This window comes from Lithobates pipiens, unplaced genomic scaffold, assembly GCF_037356315.1.
Source record: "Lithobates pipiens isolate NorthernLeopardFrog02 unplaced genomic scaffold, aLitPip1_a1.2 Scaffold_16, whole genome shotgun sequence".
NCBI lineage: Eukaryota > Metazoa > Chordata > Amphibia > Anura > Ranidae > Lithobates > Lithobates pipiens.
In genome coordinates, this window is record NW_027507748.1 from 673422 (window position 1) to 695303 (window position 21882).

General features: G+C 46.4%; 2 protein-coding genes across 2 annotated transcripts in view; both read right to left on the reverse strand.

Annotated features, from left to right (window-relative positions):
• LOC143981520 (pregnancy-specific beta-1-glycoprotein 2-like) overlaps positions 1-21882 on the reverse strand; it is a 545541-nt gene that overhangs the window by 184650 nt on the left and 339009 nt on the right. The gene's annotated exons all lie outside the window — the stretch shown is intronic.
• Positions 1-21882, reverse strand: part of LOC143984198 (cell adhesion molecule CEACAM1-like) — a 42182-nt gene that overhangs the window by 12049 nt on the left and 8251 nt on the right. Inside the window, exons 3-4 of the mRNA XM_077484491.1 lie at positions 5275-5502; positions 2521-2784 (exon numbers count right to left, since the gene is read on the reverse strand). Of these exons, the coding sequence (XP_077340617.1) occupies positions 2521-2784; positions 5275-5502 (492 nt within the window). The remainder of the gene's footprint in view (positions 1-2520; positions 2785-5274; positions 5503-21882) is intronic.

A 21882-nucleotide genomic window follows, 5' to 3' on the forward strand; every position in this document is an offset into this window, starting at 1 on the left:
ACATCAGCAGAATGGCACGGGCGGGCATATTGGCGTAGAGGTACATCCATTTTTATATGCTGCCCTGCCATCGCGTATGAGCCAGCGCACTCAGGACCGATTGGGACCCCCGTGAGTCCAGTCGCGGATCCTGCGGACTCGATCGCCGCGGGGTTACCCGCGATCGTCTCACGGGGTGGCTGAACGGGGAGATGCCGTTGTAAACAGCATCTCCCTGTTCTGCCTAGCAACGAATGACTCTGATCTCTGCTCCATGTGATTGGAACAGAGATTAGTGTTCACTAAAACAAAGCCCAGCCCCCCACAGTTAGTAACATGTCTCTAGGAACACTTACCGTATATACTCGAGTATAAGCCGAGATTTTCAGCCTCTTTTTTGAGGCTGAAAGTGCCCCCCTCGGCTTATACTCGAGTCATCGCCGTCTGACTGCTCGATCAGCGTATCGAGCAGACAGACGGCGGACATACTACAATTTGAAAGCCGCGCCTCCTTCTCCGCCTTCGCCTGTGATAGGCGGAACACTGAATTTCCCAGCAGCCTGTGTTCCGCCTATCACGGACATCGTCTCATCCTCGTCCGTAGTACGAGGATGAGACGATATCGGTGATAGGCGGAACACAGGCTGCTGGGAAATTCAGTGTTCCGCCTATCACAGGCGGAGGCGGAGGCGGGGCTTTTGAATTTTAGAATGGCCGCCGAGGCGATCCTGGCAAGGCACGGGACGGAGGCAAGGCAAGGCACGGCACGGGACGGGACGGGACGGAGGCAAGGCACGACACGACACGGGACGGAGGCAAGGAGGCAAGGCACGGCACGGGACGGAGGCAAGGAGGCAAGGCACGGCACGGGACGGAGGCAAGGAGGCAAGGCACGGGACGGAGGCTCGGGACACAGGTAGGCTGGACACACACACACACACACACACACACACACACACACACACACACACACACACACACACACACACACACACGGACACACACACACGGACACACACACATGGACACACACACACAGGGATGGATGGATGGATGGAGACACACACACACAGGGATGGATGGATGGAGACACACACACACAGGGATGGATGGATGGATGGACACACACACACACAGGGATGGATGGATGGATGGACACACACACACACAGGGATGGATGGACACACACACACACAGGGATGGACGGACACACAGGGACGGACACACACACAGGGATGGACAGGCATGTCTCACCCTCGGCTTATACACGAGTCAATAAGTTTGCCAGTTTTTTTGGGGGTAAATTGGGGGCCTCGGCTTATATTCGGGTCGGCCTATACTCGAGTATATACGGTAATCCCTACACTGCCACCGCCTGCTTAACCCCTTCACTGCCAGTGTCATTTACACAGGAATCACTGCATTTATATAGCACTGATTGCTGTATAAATGACAATGGTCCCAAAAATGTGTCAAAAATGTCCGATGTGTCTGCCATAATGTCGCAGTCACAATAAAAATCGCTGATCGCCGCCATTACTAGTAAAAAAAAAAATTATAAAAATGCCCTAAAACTATCCCCTATTTTGAAAACGCTATAACTTTTATGCAAACTAATCAATAAATTGCTTATTGCGATTTTTTTTAACTAAAAATATGTAGAATACGTATCGGCCTAAACTGAGGGAAAAAAAATGTTTTTTTTTTTTATATATTTTTGGGGGATATTTATTATAACAAAAAGTTAAAAAATAATGCGTTTTTTTCAAAATTGTCGCTCTATTTTTGTTTATAGCGCAAAAAATAAAAACCGCAGAGGTGATCAAATACCACCAAAAGAAAGATCTATTTGTGGGAAAAAAAAGGACGCCAATTTTGTTTGGAAGCCACATCGCATAACCGCGCAATTGTCAGTTAAAGTGATCTGGTCTTAAGCCAGCAAAATGGTCCCGTCTGAAAGTAGTTAACAAATATAAATAACCAATAATTAACATTAATTACATAACAAACCAGACCAGACTATTTAAAGAGCAAAGGATGCAAGGTCCTAATAGGCATAAATAACCAGGACAGTACCCGCTAGTCACTTCACCGGCCTCCAGCCGCAAAAACCAACTCAGAGACAACTAGCAGGTACACATCCACCACCTGGGAGCCGTGCCTCAGACGGGTCCCTACACCATACCTTTTGGTGCCCAGATAACCTAAAAAGGACCTTGCACCCCGCCATTAACCCATCTTACTTAGAAAGACCCCCAGAGTCCGTAATTGGTTCCAAACCACCTTATACAGGGCGGGAAGGTGGGAAGTTGCTCCTTCACTTTCTTTTGCTAACCAAAGCCCTCCCCTTCCTGTAAAAATATAACTTATTCTCCTCCCCGCTCAAAGCCTGCCCCCTACAACTACTGACCTATCCTGTGCCCTTAACTAAGTCCTAACAAGCCCCTTTTAACCCCTGTCATGCAGGCCCTATGTCTAGTGCATTCTTTCTTTTCACTCCGGGCCTTTCTAAAGGGAAGGGAAAGGTCACACGTCACTCACCTGGACAAGCGTCTTGTGTCTGATTGGTGGATCTCTCACTTATGTTGTTCTTTGCTGAACATCTGATATTCCAGGAATCGGGTGGTGACACAGGAGGCACAGTGACACGGACTGTCCGCTCTGAGCTGGTGACATCATATATCCCCAATCCTCCACTCACAGTCAGGTAGATGGAGGGGTCAGTCCCGTTCTCCACCCAGCAGGAGATCTCAGCGCTGCCATTCTGGAGACACCTCACATCCAGAACTGGATCTGATACCGGAACTGAGAGACACAGAGATGGGGAGATCTGTAACATTGCACTATAATGAAATATGATTTCCCCTGTAATACCCCGTCCACCCCAATCCATTACAGTCATAAAAAGTCACAGAATTCCTGAAATATCTTTGCTGCAGAAACTTTTATTGCAAGATACTAAAGGGGCCAATTGTGTGATTGGGATTCCTAGGCTTTGATTGATCTCTACAGGAGGGGACCATCAGCCAATAAAAATCTGCTCCTTCCTGGGGGGCGTGGCCAGTCATGGAGCAAGATGGCTGCTTAACCACCCAGCTCTGCTCAGCCCCGGGACAAACAGCTGCTCCCAGGACTTACCAGCAGCAGCTCCCTCTCCCTGATGCACCGGAGGGGAGCCCTCATCCTCAGCGACTGGATGGTATGTCCAAGAAGAAATACCTCAGCCTCCACAAGCTGCACCACCTCACCGAATATTTCCCACAGCCGACCATGCAATCATCCAAAGATTGCGCCGGTGCGGCGCCTTGTGATCCCTCATAGGACACAGGCATCATGCAGGGACCTGCAGACAATTCAGAACCCATGGAAAATCTCACATCAGAGCCTACCTCTCCCCAGCAATCACCTTCAGATAGAGGTGAGCGGGCTGCACTGCCCCCTACTAAGGAATCACTGCTTAAGAAGCAGCACTGGGATGTCCAGACACGCACAAACCCTGAGGAAATCCCTCATACTGCCTAGCAGCCCTCCCTGCCAGTGACCAGCCAGCATCTGAGCACACACTAAAGTTAATTCTGCTTTCTCTGCAAAGAGACTTTCATAATGAACTGCGCTCCTATATATCTACCTTACAAAAATAAATGATCGGGTAGAGGAATGCACGACTGACCTGGAAAAAGTGGTGACAGAACATACCTCAGTTTATAACAAAATGGAGGATGCCTATGACCATCACACTGAAGAAATCTGATTCCTCCAAGTGATAGTGGCTGATTTAGAGGATCGCTCCAGAGGAATAATATCAAATTTAAGGGCATACCAGAAACTGTTAAACCTCCAGAATGAATTACTTACCTACATCAGCTATTCCTCCTGCTCTTCGCTCCCTCCGCAATGTTAAACAGACAGCCAGGGGTGCAGGAAGAGATGTCGGGTCTTGGATCCCCCCACAGCGGCAGAACAACAGGGCCCAGTCACAAGTGCGACTGCAGCGACCCTTATAGTTCCTGCCACTGGCTCCCTGTCCCCACCATGGAACTTGATAGCAGAGTATCATGGTGACCACACAGGAAGTAAAAAGGAAATCTTCCCAATATGGAGCAATACAGCAATAAAAAACTGCCAGAAGTTTTAACTCTTCTTATCTCTGTTATAATAGTTTATAAAAAGTCTTAGCTGGAATTGGGCTTCATCTACAAATGTCCTGGTAGATTTTTTGGGGGAAAAATAGAAGGTCTCACAATTATAAATTGTGAGATTATGAAGCAGCTCATTCTGGTGTCCTCCTCACATTATGTACTTGTATGACCTCTTCTACCGTATGTTGGGTCTCTATTTAGGTTTTTTATCTCTGTCCCTCTGCATCAAAACTGTATTTTATATTAGGACTTGTTCTGTGGTGTGGTCAGTGGTGAAGGGTTGGTTGCCAGTGTTCAGGGTTCCCTCCTAGGTAGGGGTGACACAAGTCCAAAACCACTCAAGCTATCCTGCCTGAAAGCTATCAAAGCTGACAACAAATCATAGGTGTTGGAGGCATTGCCCACCCCGCAACTGCATGTATGCAATGGGCATGCTGTGGGGTGAGGGATACCTCCACTGCCCATTATTGGCTGTCAGCTTGGACAGCTTCTCTGTGCCCTCTAAGCCCTTGTACACACGATCAGAGATTCCGACGGAATGTGTGCGATCGGAGCGTTTTGTCGGATATTCCGACTGTGTGTGGTCTGCATCGGACTGTTTCCGTCAGAATATCTGTCAGACCAAATTTTCCAACTTTCCGGAAATATTTTCTGACAAAATGCTCCGATCAGACATACTCCGATCATGTGTAGAGAATTTCGATCGGACAAAGTGCCACGCATACTCAGATCAAATTCCTACACCAAAGCTATTGGCTACTAGCCTGAACATAGTCCCGTTGTAACGAAATAACGTCATCACGTTCTGAACGATCAGATTTTCCGCCAACTTTGTCCGACCGTGTGTATGCAACAGTTTCGGACAAAATCCGTCGGACAAAATCCGAAGGACAAAATCCGATGGATTTGGTTGTCGGAATCTCCAACCGTGTGTACAAGGGCTAAGAATTTTTCACTCAGGGAAACCAACCCTGTGGCCCCATCCATGATACACCTCTGGGTGTGATCTATATGGGAAGGTAAAAGCCTCTGATGGAAGCTGATTATTCTGTCATGTTATGTCCTTCCTGGATTGTAATCTTTATGTTTAGAATATTTTATCTCTCAGTAAAAACTTTAGTAGTAAATTCAGCCTGGAGACATTTCTCTCACTCACGTGGACAGGAGATGTTGATGGATCTACTTAGATTATTGATCTGATTGGTGACATCACAGTGGAGGGTTCCGGAGACCGGAGGAGGAAGAGTTACCCGGCGGTGTGAGGAGACGGATCTTCCATCCAAACTCCAGGAATAACGCGGATCTGATCCTTTCACCGAACATTCAGCCTCTGCGCTCCCATCCGGGAGACAGGAGGAGGTCACAGTGATGTCAGAGAGGGGGACTGGGGGAGGAGAAATCACATTATGGGAAGATTAGAAAAGCAGAAAAAAAGAAAAGCAGAAATGAATGAAGTATACATAGATCCCAACTGTCCCTGATTTGGAGGGACTGTCCCTCTGTCCCCCTCATTTGTCCCTCATTTTGGTCTGATCTGTATAATGGTATATAAAATGTATTAATTAAAAAAGTATTTCCCAGAGATAAACCTTTCATCCAAATTCTGAATTGCTGCATTTGTAAATTCCAAAAGCCAATATAAAGGAATAGTAGTGGTAAAAAAAAGCACTTGTGGGTTTAACTAATCATTTTTTTGTTTAATTCTCCTTTAAGGGGGCGTGGCAGGGGGTGTGTCCTATGGTCACATACTTTTGCTAATAGGTGTCCCTCATTCCCATCTCAAAAAGTTGGGAGGTGTGAGTATATATGTACTGTGTATATTTATAAATAACAATCAATGTATTGGCCCATTTTGCCAGGAACTATGACTCAAATCCATGACTATGGTATTAAATATGTCTTGTTACTGCTATACTAAATACTTTTCCCTTAATGACCACACTACACCAATTGGAGTAAATTGACCATAGCAGCCTTCTTATTAACCAGTTCCCGGCCAGTGTTTTTTTTATATATTTTTGGGGGATATTTATTATAACAAAAAGTCAAAAATAATGCGTTTTTTTCAAAATTGTCGCTCTATTTTTGTTTATAGTGCAAAAAATAAAAAATGCAGGGGTGATCAAATACCACCAAAAGAAAGCTCCATTTGTGGGAAAAAAAAGGACATCAATTTTGTTTGGGAGCCACTTCGCACAACCGCGCAATTGTCAGTTAAAGCGACGCAGCGCCGAATCGCAAAAAGTGGTCTGGTCTTTGGCCAGCAAAATGGTCCGGGGCTAAAGTGGTTAAACACTCTATTGGCTGCTGGGCCTGGTGAGAGGAGATCTATCCGGTGGCTGTGACAATCCAGTTGGGAATAATTCTCTGGATTTCTATTGTGAGAGACTTCCAATTCTTTGCAGTTGTAAAAAGTACCTGAACTCCCTTCCTAACCCTCTACCCTTCATTGAGAAGCTGTTACTTGTCTTTTCAAATAAATATTCCGAAAAAGAGGATCCAGTGTCAGTTTCTACTATTCGTTGGGTCATCTACCTCGGGAAACCCCTAGACGCACATGAGGTCAAGAAGGTAACGGTAAGCCCAATAAAACCAGCAGCCCCTTCGGGGGTCAGTGCTACACAAATTTTTCCAAATATTCATAAATTCGAAAATTTCGTGAATTTGAAAATGAGAAAATATGAAATAATAACTAATAATAACTTAACTAATACTAACTAATAAATTATAGGTATTGGAATTTCTTTTCAAATGTAGCTGTTAGTGAATGTAATGAGTAGTGATGGCCGAACGGTTCGCCCGGCGGTCGTTTTGCTGCGAATTTCGGCTGTTCGTGATTCGCCCGATCAGCGGACTATTGCCGGCGTTCACCCGGCGGACTTCCGTGTTTACTGTGTAAAAGAACTTTGACCTATGATGACACATCCATCATGGGGTACAGGACAGCCAATTGAGACATTACAGCACATGGACACTTGGACATTCCCCCTAACTTATAAATACACCCGATCCGGCGGCCATTTTACATTCTTTCTTCTGTCACTATAGGGAGAGGTTGCTGTGTGGAGCAGGGAGAGATAAGTCGCTAGCTATTTGGTACACAAAAGTTCTTTTCAGGACTGGTATAGGTGTTAGGTGTATATAGGTTTGCTGCGCTACTGATTGTTGCAGCAGCCTGAGTGTCTTTTGTCAGTTTAGAGAAAAGGACAGGACGGTGTGTGCTGCAGGGACAGTCAGTTTAGTCATTAGCTGTTACTATCAGGTCCACAAAAGTGCTATTCCAGTTATTGTTCCAGCAGCCTCTGTTTTGTCAGTTTATATAGGGACAGGCAGGAAGCAGTGTGTCAGGCAGTGAGGGTCAGTTTAATCAGTAGCTGTTACTATATTAGGTCCACAAAGGTTCTTTTCAGGACTGGTATCAGTGGTATGGTAATAGGCTTGTACACGTATAATATTCTTTCTTCCAAATATAGAAAGAATATTATACTTGACTGCTGCCCTTCTGCTGCAGTCTGCTAATCATTCACAACCTACTTGTTCCACAAAGGTCCTTATAAGGACTGGTAATAACCTGGTGTAGGGTGCTATAGTACATAGGGTTGAGTGAGGTACAGTCTGCTATTCTATAAGGACTGGTATAGGTCTGCAATACATAGGGTTGAGGTGCACTACTGCTGACCGCTGCCCTATACTGCAGCAATCCTTCATCGGTATAGGGACTGACGTACAGTCTGCTAATCAGTCACACACAACCTACTTGTTCCACAAAGGTCCTTATAAGGACTGGTAACTTGGTCTGTCTAGGGTTCTACAGTACATAGGGTTGAGTGAGGTACAGTCTGCCATTCTATAAGGACTGGTATAGGTCCACAATACATAGGGTTGAGGTGCACTACTGCTGACCGCTGTCCTATACTGCAGCAGTCCTTCATCGGTATAGGGACTGACATACAGTCTGCTAATCAGTCACAACCTACTTGTTCCACAAAGGTCCTTATAAGGACTGGTAAGGTATAGGGTACTACAGTACATAGGGTTGAGTGAGGTACAGTCTGCCATTCTATAAGGACTGGTATAGGTCCACAATACATAGGGTTGAGGTGCACCACTGCTGACCGCTGCCCTATACTGCAGCAGTCCTTCATCGGTATAGGGACTGACGTACAGTCTGCTAATCAGTCACAAACTACTTGTTCCACAAAGGTCATTATAAGGACTGGTAACTTGGTCTGTCCAGGGTTCTACAGTACATAGGGTTGAGTGAGGTACAGTCTACCATTCTATAAGGACTGGTATAGGTCCACAATACATAGGGTTGAGGTGCACTACTGCTGACCGCTGCCCTATACTGCAGCAGTCCTTCATCGGTATAGGGACTGACATACAGTCTGCTAATCAGTCACAACCTACTTGTTCCACAAAGGTCCTTATAAGGACTGGTAACTTGGTCTGTCTAGGGTTCTACAGTACATAGGGTTGAGTGAGGTACAGTCTGCCATTCTATAAGGACTGGTATAGGTCCACAATACATAGGGTTGAGGTGCACTACTGCTGACCACTGACCTATACTGCAGCAGTCCTTCATCGGTATAAGGACTGACATACAGTCTGCTAATCAGTCACAACCTACTTGTTCCACAAAGGTCCTTATAAGGACTGGTAACTTGGTCTGTCTACAGTTCTACAGTACATAGGGTTGAGTGAGGTACAGTCTGCTATTCTATAAGGACTGGTATAGGTCCGCAATACATAGGGTTGAGGTGCACTACTGCTGACCGCTGCCCTATACTGCAGCAGTCCTTCATCGGTATAGGGACTGACGTACAGTCTGCTAATCAGTCACAACCTACTTGTTCCACAAAGGTCCTTATAAGGACTGGTAACTTGGTCTGTCTAGGGTTCTAAAGTACATAGGGTTGAGTGAGGTACAGTCTGCTATTCTGTAAGGACTGGTATAGGTCCACAATACATAGGGTTGAGGTGCACTACTGCTGACCGCTGCCCTATACTGCAGCAGTCCTTCATCGGTATAGGGACTGACATACAGTCTGCTAATCAGTCACAACCTACTTGTTCCACAAAGGTCCTTATAAGGACTGGTAACTTGGTCTGTCAAGGGTTCTACAGTACATAGGGTTGAGTGAGGTACAGTCTGCCATTCTATAAGGACTGGTATAGGTCCACAATACATAGGGTTGAGGTGCACTACTGCTGACCGCTGTCCTATACTGCAGCAGTGCTTCATCGGTATAGGGACTGACATACAGTCTGCTAATCAGTCACAACCTACTTGTTCCACAAAGGTCCTTATAAGGACTGGTAAGGTATAGGGTACTACAGTACATAGGGTTGAGTGAGGTACAGTCTGCCATTCTATAAGGACTGGTATAGGTCCACAATACATAGGGTTGAGGTGCACCACTGCTGACCGCTGCCCTATACTGCAGCAGTCCTTCATCGGTATAGGGACTGACGTACAGTCTGCTAATCAGTCACAACCTACTTGTTCCACAGAGGTCCTTATAAGGACTGGTAACTTGGTCTGTTTAGGGTTCTACAGTACATAGGGTTGAGTCAGGTACAGTCTGCCATTCTATAAGGACTGGTATAGGTCCACAATACATAGGGTTGAGGTGCACTACTGCTGACCGGTGCCCTATACTGCAGCAGTCCTTCATCGGTATAGGGACTGACGTACAGTCTGCTAATCAGTCACAACCTACTTGTTCCACAAAGGTCCTTATAAGGACTGGTAAAGTATAGGGTACTACAGTACATAGGGTTGAGTGAGGTACAGACTGCCATTCTATAAGGACTGGTATAGGTCCACAATACATAGGGTTGAGGTGCACTGCTGCTGACCGCTGCCCTATACTGCAGCAGTCCTTCATCGGTATCGGGACTGACGTACAGTCTGCTAATCAGTCACAACCTACTTGTTCCATAAAGGTCCTTATAGGGATGGTAAGGTATAGGGTACTACAGTACATAGGGTTGAGTGAGGTACAGTCTGCCATTCTATAAGGACTGGTATAGGTCCACAATACATAGGGTTGAGGTGCACTACTGCTGACAACTGACCTATACTGCAGCAGTCCTTCATCGGTATAAGGACTGACATACAGTCTGCTAATCAGTCACAACCTACTTGTTCCACAAAGGTCCTTATAAGGACTGGTAACTTGGTCTGTCTAGGGTTCTAAAGTACATAGGGTTGAGTGAGGTACAGTCTGCTATTCTGTAAGGACTGGTATAGGTCCACAATACATAGGGTTGAGGTGCACTGCTGCTGACCGCTGCCCTATACTGCAGCAGTCCTTCATCGGTATCGGGACTGACGTACAGTCTGCTAATCAGTCACAACCTACTTGTTCCATAAAGGTCCTTATAGGGATGGTAAGGTATAGGGTACTACAGTACATAGGGTTGAGTGAGGTACAGTCTGCCATTCTATAAGGACTGGTATAGGTCCACAATACATAGGGTTGAGGTGCACTACTGCTGACCACTGACCTATACTGCAGCAGTCCTTCATCGGTATAAGGACTGACATACAGTCTGCTAATCAGTCACAACCTACTTGTTCCACAAAGGTCCTTATAAGGACTGGTAACTTGGTCTGTCTACAGTTCTACAGTACATAGGGTTGAGTGAGGTACAGTCTGCTATTCTATAAGGACTGGTATAGGTCCGCAATACATAGGGTTGAGGTGCACTACTGCTGACCGCTGCCCTATACTGCAGCAGTCCTTCATCGGTATAGGGACTGACGTACAGTCTGCTAATCAGTCACAACCTACTTGTTCCACAAAGGTCCTTATAAGGACTGGTAACTTGGTCTGTCTAGGGTTCTAAAGTACATAGGGTTGAGTGAGGTACAGTCTGCTATTCTGTAAGGACTGGTATAGGTCCACAATACATAGGGTTGAGGTGCACTACTGCTGACCGCTGTCCTATACTGCAGCAGTCCTTCATCGGTATAGGGACTGACACACAGTCTGCTAATCAGTCACAACCTACTTGTTCCACAAAGGTCCTTATAAGGACTGGTAAGGTATAGGGTACTACAGTACATAGGGTTGAGTGAGGTACAGTCTGCCATTCTATAAGGACTGGTATAGGTCCACAATACATAGGGTTGAGGTGCACTACTGCTGACCGCTGCCCTATACTGCAGCAGTCCTTCATCGGTATAGGGACTGACGTACAGTCTGCTAATCAGTCACAACCTACTTGTTCCACAAAGGTCCTTATAAGGACTGGTAACTTGGTCTGTCCAGGGTTCTACAGTACATAGGGTTGAGTGAGGTACAGTCTGCCATTCTATAAGGACTGGTATAGGTCCACAATACATAGGGTTGAGGTGCACTACTGCTGACCACTGACCTATACTGCAGCAGTCCTTCATCGGTATAAGGACTGACATACAGTCTGCTAATCAGTCACAACCTACTTGTTCCACAAAGGTCCTTATAAGGACTGGTAACTTGGTCTGTCTACAGTTCTACAGTACATAGGGTTGATTGAGGTACAGTCTGCCATTCTATAAGGACTGGTATAGGTCCACAATACATAGGGTTGAGGTGCACTACTGCTGACCGCTGCCCTATACTGCAGCAGTCCTTCATCGGTATAGGGACTGACGTACAGTCTGCTAATCAGTCACAAACTACTTGTTCCACAAAGGTCATTATAAGGACTGGTAACTTGGTCTGTCCAGGGTTCTACAGTACATAGGGTTGAGTGAGGTACAGTCTGCCATTCTATAAGGACTGGTATAGGTCCACAATACATAGGGTTGAGGTGCACTACTGCTGACCGCTGCCCTATACTGCAGCAGTCCTTCATCGGTATAGGGACTGACGTACAGTCTGCTAATCAGTCACAACCTACTTGTTCCACAAAGGTCCTTATAAGGACTGGTAACTTGGTCTGTCTAGGGTTCTACAGTAGATAGGGTTGAGTGAGGTACAGTCTGCCATTCTATAAGGACTGGTATAGGTCCACAATACATAGGGTTGAGGTGCACTACTGCTGACCGCTGTCCTATACTGCAGCAGTCCTTCATTGGTATGGGGACTGACATACAGTCTGCTAATCAGCCACAACCTACTTGTTCCACAAAGGTCCTTATAAGGACTGGTAAGGTATAGGGTACTACAGTACATAGGGTTGAGTGAGGTACAGTCTGCCAATCTATAAGGACTGGTATAGGTCCACAATACATAGGGTTGAGGTGCACCACTTCTGACCGCTGCCCTATACTGCAGCAGTCCTTCATCGGTATAGGGACTGACGTACAGTCTGCTAATCAGTCACAAACTACTTGTTCCACAAAGGTCATTATAAGGACTGGTAACTTGGTCTGTCCAGGGTTCTACAGTACATAGGGTTGAGTGAGGTACAGTCTGCCATTCTATAAGGACTGGTATAGGTCCACAATACATAGGGTTGAGGTGCACTACTGCTGACCGCTGCCCTATACTGCAGCAGTCCTTCATCGGTATAGGGACTGACGCACAGTCTGCTAATCAGTCACAACCTACTTGTTCCACAAAGGTCCTTATAAGAACTGGTAACTTGGTCTGTCTAGGGTTCTACAGTACATAGGGTTGAGTGAGGTACAGTCTGCCATTCTATAAGGACTGGTATAGGTCCACAATACATAGGGTTGAGGTGCACTACTGCTGACCGCTGCCCTATACTGCAGCAGTCCTTCATCGGTATAGGGACTGACGTACAGTCTGCTAATCAGTCACAACCTACTTGTTCCACAAAGGTCCTTATAAGGACTGGTAAGGTATAGGGTACTACAGTACATAGGGTTGAGTGAGGTACAGTCTGCTATTCTATAAGGACTGGTATAGGTCCACAATACATAGGGTTGAGGTGCACTATTGCTGACCGCTTCCCTATACTGCAGCAGTCCTTCATCGGTATAGGGACTGACGTACAGTCGGCTAATCAGTCACAACCTACTTGTTCCACAAAGGTCCTTATAAGGACTGGTAAGGTATAGGGTACTACAGTACATAGGGTTGAGTGAGGTACAATCTGCCATTCTATAAGGACTGGTATAGGTCCACAATACATAGGGTTGAGGTGCACTACTGCTGACCGCTGCCCTATACTGCAGCAGTCCTTCATCGGTATAGGGACTGACATACAGTCTGCTAATCAGTCACAACCTACTTGTTCCACAAAGGTCCTTATAAGGACTGGTAACTTGGTCTGTCTAGGGTTCTACAGTACATAGGGTTGAGTGAGGTACAGTCTGCCATTCTATAAGGACTGGTATAGGTCCACAATACATAGGGTTGAGGTGCACTACTGCTGACCGCTGTCCTATACTGCAGCAGTCCTTCATCGGTATAGGGACTGACATACAGTCTGCTAATCAGTCACAACCTACTTGTTCCACAAAGGTCCTTATAAGGACTGGTAAGGTATAGGGTACTACAGTACATAGGGTTGAGTGAGGTACAGTCTGCCATTCTATAAGGACTGGTATAGGTCCACAATACATAGGGTTGAGGTGCACCACTGCTGACCGCTGCCCTATACTGCAGCAGTCCTTCATCGGTATAGGGACTGACGTACAGTCTGCTAATCAGTCACAACCTACTTGTTCCACAGAGGTCCTTATAAGGACTGGTAACTTGGTCTGTTTAGGGTTCTACAGTAGATAGGGTTGAGTCAGGTACAGTCTGCCATTCTATAAGGACTGGTATAGGTCCACAATACATAGGGTTGAGGTGCACTACTGCTGACCGGTGCCCTATACTGCAGCAGTCCTTCATCGGTATAGGGACTGACGTACAGTCTGCTAATCAGTCACAACCTACTTGTTCCACAAAGGTCCTTATAAGGACTGGTAAAGTATAGGGTACTACAGTACATAGGGTTGAGTGAGGTACAGACTGCCATTCTATAAGGACTGGTATAGGTCCACAATACATAGGGTTGAGGTGCACTGCTGCTGACCGCTGCCCTATACTGCAGCAGTCCTTCATCGGTATCGGGACTGACGTACTGTCTGCTAATCAGTCACAACCTACTTGTTCCATAAAGGTCCTTATAGGGATGGTAAGGTATAGGGTACTACAGTACATAGGGTTGAGTGAGGTACAGTCTGCCATTCTATAAGGACTGGTATAGGTCCACAATACATAGGGTTGAGGTGCACTACTGCTGACAACTGACCTATACTGCAGCAGTCCTTCATCGGTATAAGGACTGACATACAGTCTGCTAATCAGTCACAACCTACTTGTTCCACCAAGGTCCTTATAAGGACTGGTAACTTGGTCTGTCTAGGGTTCTAAAGTACATAGGGTTGAGTGAGGTACAGTCTGCTATTCTGTAAGGACTGGTATAGGTCCACAATACATAGGGTTGAGGTGCACTGCTGCTGACCGCTGCCCTATACTGCAGCAGTCCTTCATCGGTATCGGGACTGACGTACAGTCTGCTAATCAGTCACAACCTACTTGTTCCATAAAGGTCCTTATAGGGATGGTAAGGTATAGGGTACTACAGTACATAGGGTTGAGTGAGGTACAGTCTGCCATTCTATAAGGACTGGTATAGGTCCACAATACATAGGGTTGAGGTGCACTACTGCTGACCACTGACCTATACTGCAGCAGTCCTTCATCGGTATAAGGACTGACATACAGTCTGCTAATCAGTCACAACCTACTTGTTCCACAAAGGTCCTTATAAGGACTGGTAACTTGGTCTGTCTACAGTTCTACAGTACATAGGGTTGAGTGAGGTACAGTCTGCTATTCTATAAGGACTGGTATAGGTCCACAATACATAGGGTTGAGGTGCACTACTGCTGACCACTGACCTATACTGCAGCAGTCCTTCATCGGTATAAGGACTGACATACAGTCTGCTAATCAGTCACAACCTACTTGTTCCACAAAGGTCCTTATAAGGACTGGTAATTAGGTCTGTCTACAGTTTTACAGTACATAGGGTTGATTGAGGTACAGTCTGCCATTCTATAAGGACTGGTATAGGTCCACAATACATAGGGTTGAGGTGCACTACTGCTGACCGCTGCCCTATACTGCAGCAGTCCTTCATCGGTATAGGGACTGACGTACAGTCTGCTAATCAGTCACAAACTACTTGTTCCACAAAGGTCATTATAAGGACTGGTAACTTGGTCTGTCCAGGGTTCTACAGTACATAGGGTTGAGTGAGGTACAGTCTGCCATTCTATAAGGACTGGTATAGGTCCACAATACATAGGGTTGAGGTGCACTACTGCTGACCGCTGCCCTATACTGCAGCAGTCCTTCATCGGTATAGGGACTGACGTACAGTCTGCTAATCAGTCACAACCTACTTGTTCCACAAAGGTCCTTATAAGGACTGGTAACTTGGTCTGTCTAGGGTTCTACAGTACATAGGGTTGAGTGAGGTACAGTCTGCCATTCTATAAGGACTGGTATAGGTCCACAATACATAGGGTTGAGGTGCACTACTGCTGACCGCTGTCCTATACTGCAGCAGTCCTTCATTGGTATAGGGACTGACATACAGTCTGCTAATCAGCCACAACCTACTTGTTCCACAAAGGTCCTTATAAGGACTGGTAAGGTATAGGGTACTACAGTACATAGGGTTGAGTGAGGTACAGTCTGCCAATCTATAAGGACTGGTATAGGTCCACAATACATAGGGTTGAGGTGCACCACTGCTGACCGCTGCCCTATACTGCAGCAGTCCTTCATCGGTATAGGGACTGACGTACAGTCTGCTAATCAGTCACAAACTACTTGTTCCACAAAGGTCATTATAAGGACTGGTAACTTGGTCTGTCCAGGGTTCTACAGTACATAGGGTTGAGTGAGGTACAGTCTGCCATTCTATAAGGGCTGGTATAGGTCCACAATACATAGGGTTGAGGTGCACTACTGCTGACCGCTGTCCTATACTGCAGCAGTCCTTCATTGGTATAGGGACTGACATACAGTCTGCTAATCAGCCACAACCTACTTGTTCCACAAAGGTCCTTATAAGGACTGGTAAGGTATAGGGTACTACAGTACATAGGGTTGAGTGAGGTACAGTCTGCCATTCTATAAGGACTGGTATAGGTCCACAATACATAGGGTTGAGGTGCACTACTGCTGACAACTGACCTATACTGCAGCAGTCCTTCATCGGTATAAGGACTGACATACAGTCTGCTAATCAGTCACAACCTACTTGTTCCACAAAGGTCCTTATAAGGACTGGTAACTTGGTCTGTCTAGGGTTCTAAAGTACATAGGGTTGAGTGAGGTACAGTCTGCTATTCTGTAAGGACTGGTATAGGTCCACAATACATAGGGTTGAGGTGCACTGCTGCTGACCGCTGCCCTATACTGCAGCAGTCCTTCATCGGTATCGGGACTGACGTACAGTCTGCTAATCAGTCACAACCTACTTGTTCCATAAAGGTCCTTATAGGGATGGTAAGGTATAGGGTACTACAGTACATAGGGTTGAGTGAGGTACAGTCTGCCATTCTATAAGGACTGGTATAGGTCCACAATACATAGGGTTGAGGTGCACTACTGCTGACCACTGACCTATACTGCAGCAGTCCTTCATCGGTATAAGGACTGACATACAGTCTGCTAATCAGTCACAACCTACTTGTTCCACAAAGGTCCTTATAAGGACTGGTAACTTGGTCTGTCTACAGTTCTACAGTACATAGGGTTGAGTGAGGTACAGTCTGCTATTCTATAAGGACTGGTATAGGTCCACAATACATAGGGTTGAGGTGCACTACTGCTGACCACTGACCTATACTGCAGCAGTCCTTCATCGGTATAAGGACTGACATACAGTCTGCTAATCAGTCACAACCTACTTGTTCCACAAAGGTCCTTATAAGGACTGGTAACTTGGTCTGTCTACAGTTCTACAGTACATAGGGTTGATTGAGGTACAGTCTGCCATTCTATAAGGACTGGTATAGGTCCACAATACATAGGGTTGAGGTGCACTACTGCTGACCGCTGCCCTATACTGCAGCAGTCCTTCATCGGTATAGGGACTGACGTACAGTCTGCTAATCAGTCACAAACTACTTGTTCCACAAAGGTCATTATAAGGACTGGTAACTTGGTCTGTCCAGGGTTCTACAGTACATAGGGTTGAGTGAGGTACAGTCTGCCATTCTATAAGGACTGGTATAGGTCCACAATACATAGGGTTGAGGTGCACTACTGCTGACCGCTGCCCTATACTGCAGCAGTCCTTCATCGGTATAGGGACTGACGTACAGTCTGCTAATCAGTCACAACCTACTTGTTCCACAAAGGTCCTTATAAGGACTGGTAACTTGGTCTGTCTAGGGTTCTACAGTACATAGGGTTGAGTGAGGTACAGTCTGCCATTCTATAAGGACTGGTATAGGTCCACAATACATAGGGTTGAGGTGCACTACTGCTGACCGCTGTCCTATACTGCAGCAGTCCTTCATTGGTATAGGGACTGACATACAGTCTGCTAATCAGCCACAACCTACTTGTTCCACAAAGGTCCTTATAAGGACTGGTAAGGTATAGGGTACTACAGTACATAGGGTTGAGTGAGGTACAGTCTGCCAATCTATAAGGACTGGTATAGGTCCACAATACATAGGGTTGAGGTGCACCACTGCTGACCGCTGCCCTATACTGCAGCAGTCCTTCATCGGTATAGGGACTGACGTACAGTCTGCTAATCAGTCACAAACTACTTGTTCCACAAAGGTCATTATAAGGACTGGTAACTTGGTCTGTCCAGGGTTCTACAGTACATAGGGTTGAGTGAGGTACAGTCTGCCATTCTATAAGGACTGGTATAGGTCCACAATACATAGGGTTGAGGTGCACTACTGCTGACCGCTGCCCTATACTGCAGCAGTCCTTCATCGGTATAGGGACTGACGCACAGTCTGCTAATCAGTCACAACCTACTTGTTCCACAAAGGTCCTTATAAGAACTGGTAACTTGGTCTGTCTAGGGTTCTACAGTACATAGGGTTGAGTGAGGTACAGTCTGCCATTCTATAAGGACTGGTATAGGTCCACAATACATAGGGTTGAGGTGCACTACTGCTGACCGCTGCCCTATACTGCAGCAGTCCTTCATCGGTATAGGGACTGACGTACAGTCTGCTAATCAGTCACAACCTACTTGTTCCACAAAGGTCCTTATAAGGACTGGTAACTTGGTCTGTCTAGGGTTTTACAGTACATAGGGTTGAGTGAGGTACAGTCTGCCATTCTATAAGGACTGGTATAGGTCCACAATACATAGGGTTGAGGTGCACTACTGCTGACCGCTGCCCTATACTGCAGCAGTCCTTCATCGGTATAGGGACTGACGTACAGTCTGCTAATCAGTCACAACCTACTTGTTCCACAAAGGTCCTTATAAGGACTGGTAAGGTATAGGGTACTACAGTACATAGGGTTGAGTGAGGTACAGTCTGCTATTCTATAAGGACTGGTATAGGTCCACAATACATAGGGTTGAGGTGCACTATTGCTGACCGCTTCCCTATACTGCAGCAGTCCTTCATCGGTATAGGGACTGACGTACAGTCGGCTAATCAGTCACAACCTACTTGTTCCACAAAGGTCCTTATAAGGACTGGTAACTTGGTCTGTCTAGGGTTCTACAGTACATAGGGTTGAGTGAGGTACAGTCTGCTATTCTGTAAGGACTGGTATAGGTCCACAATACATAGGGTTGAGGTGCACTACTGCTGACCACTGACCTATACTGCAGCAGTCCTTCATCGGTATCGGGACTGACGTACAGTCTGCTAATCAGTCACAACCTACTTGTTCCATAAAGGTCCTTATAGGGATGGTAAGGTATAGGGTACTACAGTACATAGGGTTGAGTGAGGTACAGTCTGCCATTCTATAAGGACTGGTATAGGTCCACAATACATAGGGTTGAGGTGCACTACTGCTGACCACTGACCTATACTGCAGCAGTCCTTCATCGGTATAAGGACTGACATACAGTCTGCTAATCAGTCACAACCTACTTGTTCCACAAAGGTCCTTATAAGGACTGGTAACTTGGTCTGTCTACAGTTCTACAGTACATAGGGTTGAGTGAGGTACAGTCTGCTATTCTATAAGGACTGGTATAGGTCCGCAATACATAGGGTTGAGGTGCACTACTGCTGACCGCTGCCCTATACTGCAGCAGTCCTTCATCGGTATAGGGACTGACGTACAGTCTGCTAATCAGTCACAACCTACTTGTTCCACAAAGGTCCTTATAAGGACTGGTAAGGTATAGGGTACTACAGTACATAGGGTTGAGTGAGGTACAGACTGCCATTCTATAAGGACTGGTATAGGTCCACAATACATAGGGTTGAGGTGCACTGCTGCTGACCGCTGCCCTATACTGCAGCAGTCCTTCATCGGTATCGGGACTGACGTACAGTCTGCTAATCAGTCACAACCTACTTGTTCCATAAAGGTCCTTATAGGGATGGTAAGGTATAGGGTACTACAGTACATAGGGTTGAGTGAGGTACAGTCTGCCATTCTATAAGGACTGGTATAGGTCCACAATACATAGGGTTGAGGTGCACTACTGCTGACCACTGACCTATACTGCAGCAGTCCTTCATCGGTATAAGGACTGACATACAGTCTGCTAATCAGTCACAACCTACTTGTTCCACAAAGGTCCTTATAAGGACTGGTAACTTGGTCTGTCTACAGTTCTACAGTACATAGGGTTGAGTGAGGTACAGTCTGCCATTCTATAAGGAATGGTATAGGTCCACAATACATAGGGTTGAGGTGCACTACTGCTGACCGCTGCCCTATACTGCAGCAGTCCTTCATCGGTATAGGGACTGACGTACAGTCTGCTAATCAGTCACAACCTACTTGTTCCACAAAGGTCCTTATAAGGACTGGTAAGGTATAGGGTACTACAGTACATAGGGTTGAGTGAGGTACAGTCTGCTATTCTATAAGGACTGGTATAGGTCCACAATACATAGGGTTGAGGTGCACTATTGCTGACCGCTGCCCTATACTGCAGCAGTCCTTCATCGGTATAGGGACTGACGTACAGTCGGCTAATCAGTCACAACCTACTTGTTCCACAAAGGTCCTTATAAGGACTGGTAACTTGGTCTGTTTAGGGTTCTACAGTACATAGGGTTGAGTCAGGTACAGTCTGCCATTCTATAAGGACTGGTATAGGTCCACAATACATAGGGTTGAGGTGCACTACTGCTGACCGCTGCCCTATACTGCAGCAGTCCTTTATCGGTATAGGGACTGACGTACAGTCTGCTAATCAGTCACAACCTACTTGTTCCACAAAGGTCCTTATAAGGACTGGTAAGGTATAGGGTACTACAGTACATAGGGTTGAGTGAGGTACAGACTGCCATTCTATAAGGACTGGTATAGGTCCACAATACATAGGGTTGAGGTGCACTGCTGCTGACTGCTGCCCTATACTGCAGCAGTCCTTCATCGGTATCGGGACTGACGTACAGTCTGCTAATCAGTCACAACCTACTTGTTCCATAAAGGACCTTATAGGGATGGTAAGGTATAGGGTACTACAGTACATAGGGTTGAGTGAGGTACAGTCTGCCATTCTATAAGGACTGGTATAGGTCCACAATACATAGGGTTGAGGTGCACTACTGCTGACCACTGACCTATACTGCAGCAGTCCTTCATCGGTATAAGGACTGACATACAGTCTGCTAATCAGTCACAACCTACTTGTTCCACAAAGGTCCTTATAAGGACTGGTAACTTGGTCTGTCTAGGGTTCTACAGTACGTAGGGTTGAGTGAGGTACAGTCTGCCATTCTATAAGGACTGGTATAGGTCCACAATACATAGGGTTGAGGTGCACTACTGCTGACCGCTGCCCTATACTGCAGCAGTCCTTCGTCGGTATAGGGACTGACGTACAGTCTGCTAATCAGTCACAACCTACTTGTTCCACAAAGGTGCTTCTAAGGACTGGTAAGGTATAGGGTACTACAGTACATAGGGTTGAGTGAGGTACAGTCTGCTATTCTATAAGGACTGGTATAGGTCCACAATACATAGGGTTGAGGTGCACTACTGCTGACCGCTGACCTATACTGCAGCAGTCCTTCATCGGTATAGGGACTGAGAGTTTTGTCACAGGGTCATTTAAAAAATAACAGGCAGAGGAAGAGGCAGGCCCTTCCGCAGGGAGGTAGGGGTAGGGCAGGAGAAACAGGCTTGAGCCAAAGTGGGAAGTTGCAGAAGTTGTGTTCAATTACTTTAAAGGACGCACCAGACTTGGTTGAGTGGCTCACTCAGCCTTACTCTTCTGCACCCTCCTCATCCTCTCGATCTGCACCCTCTTCTTCACTCTCTGCTATGTGCACCCCCAAAGACACTACCACCAACACCACCACCACATAAATTCCGCTTGAGTCACAGGAATTATTTTGCGATCCATATCAAGAGGACATTTCTGATGCGCAGCCACTCTTGGTATTGGATCAGGAAGAGGAGGTAGCAACAACCGCTACTCAGCAGTCTGACCACAGTACCCAGATCAGCCCAAGGAGGAGGTTGGTCCCCGGTGTTGCTGCCTACACCGAGATCTCTACTTATAGCGGTGGGGAAGGTGACGTTGATGATGACGTGTCTAGTGATGTCACGTGGGTGCCCACAAGAGAGGAAGAGGAGGGGAGTTCAGAGGGAGATATGGACCAGCAGAT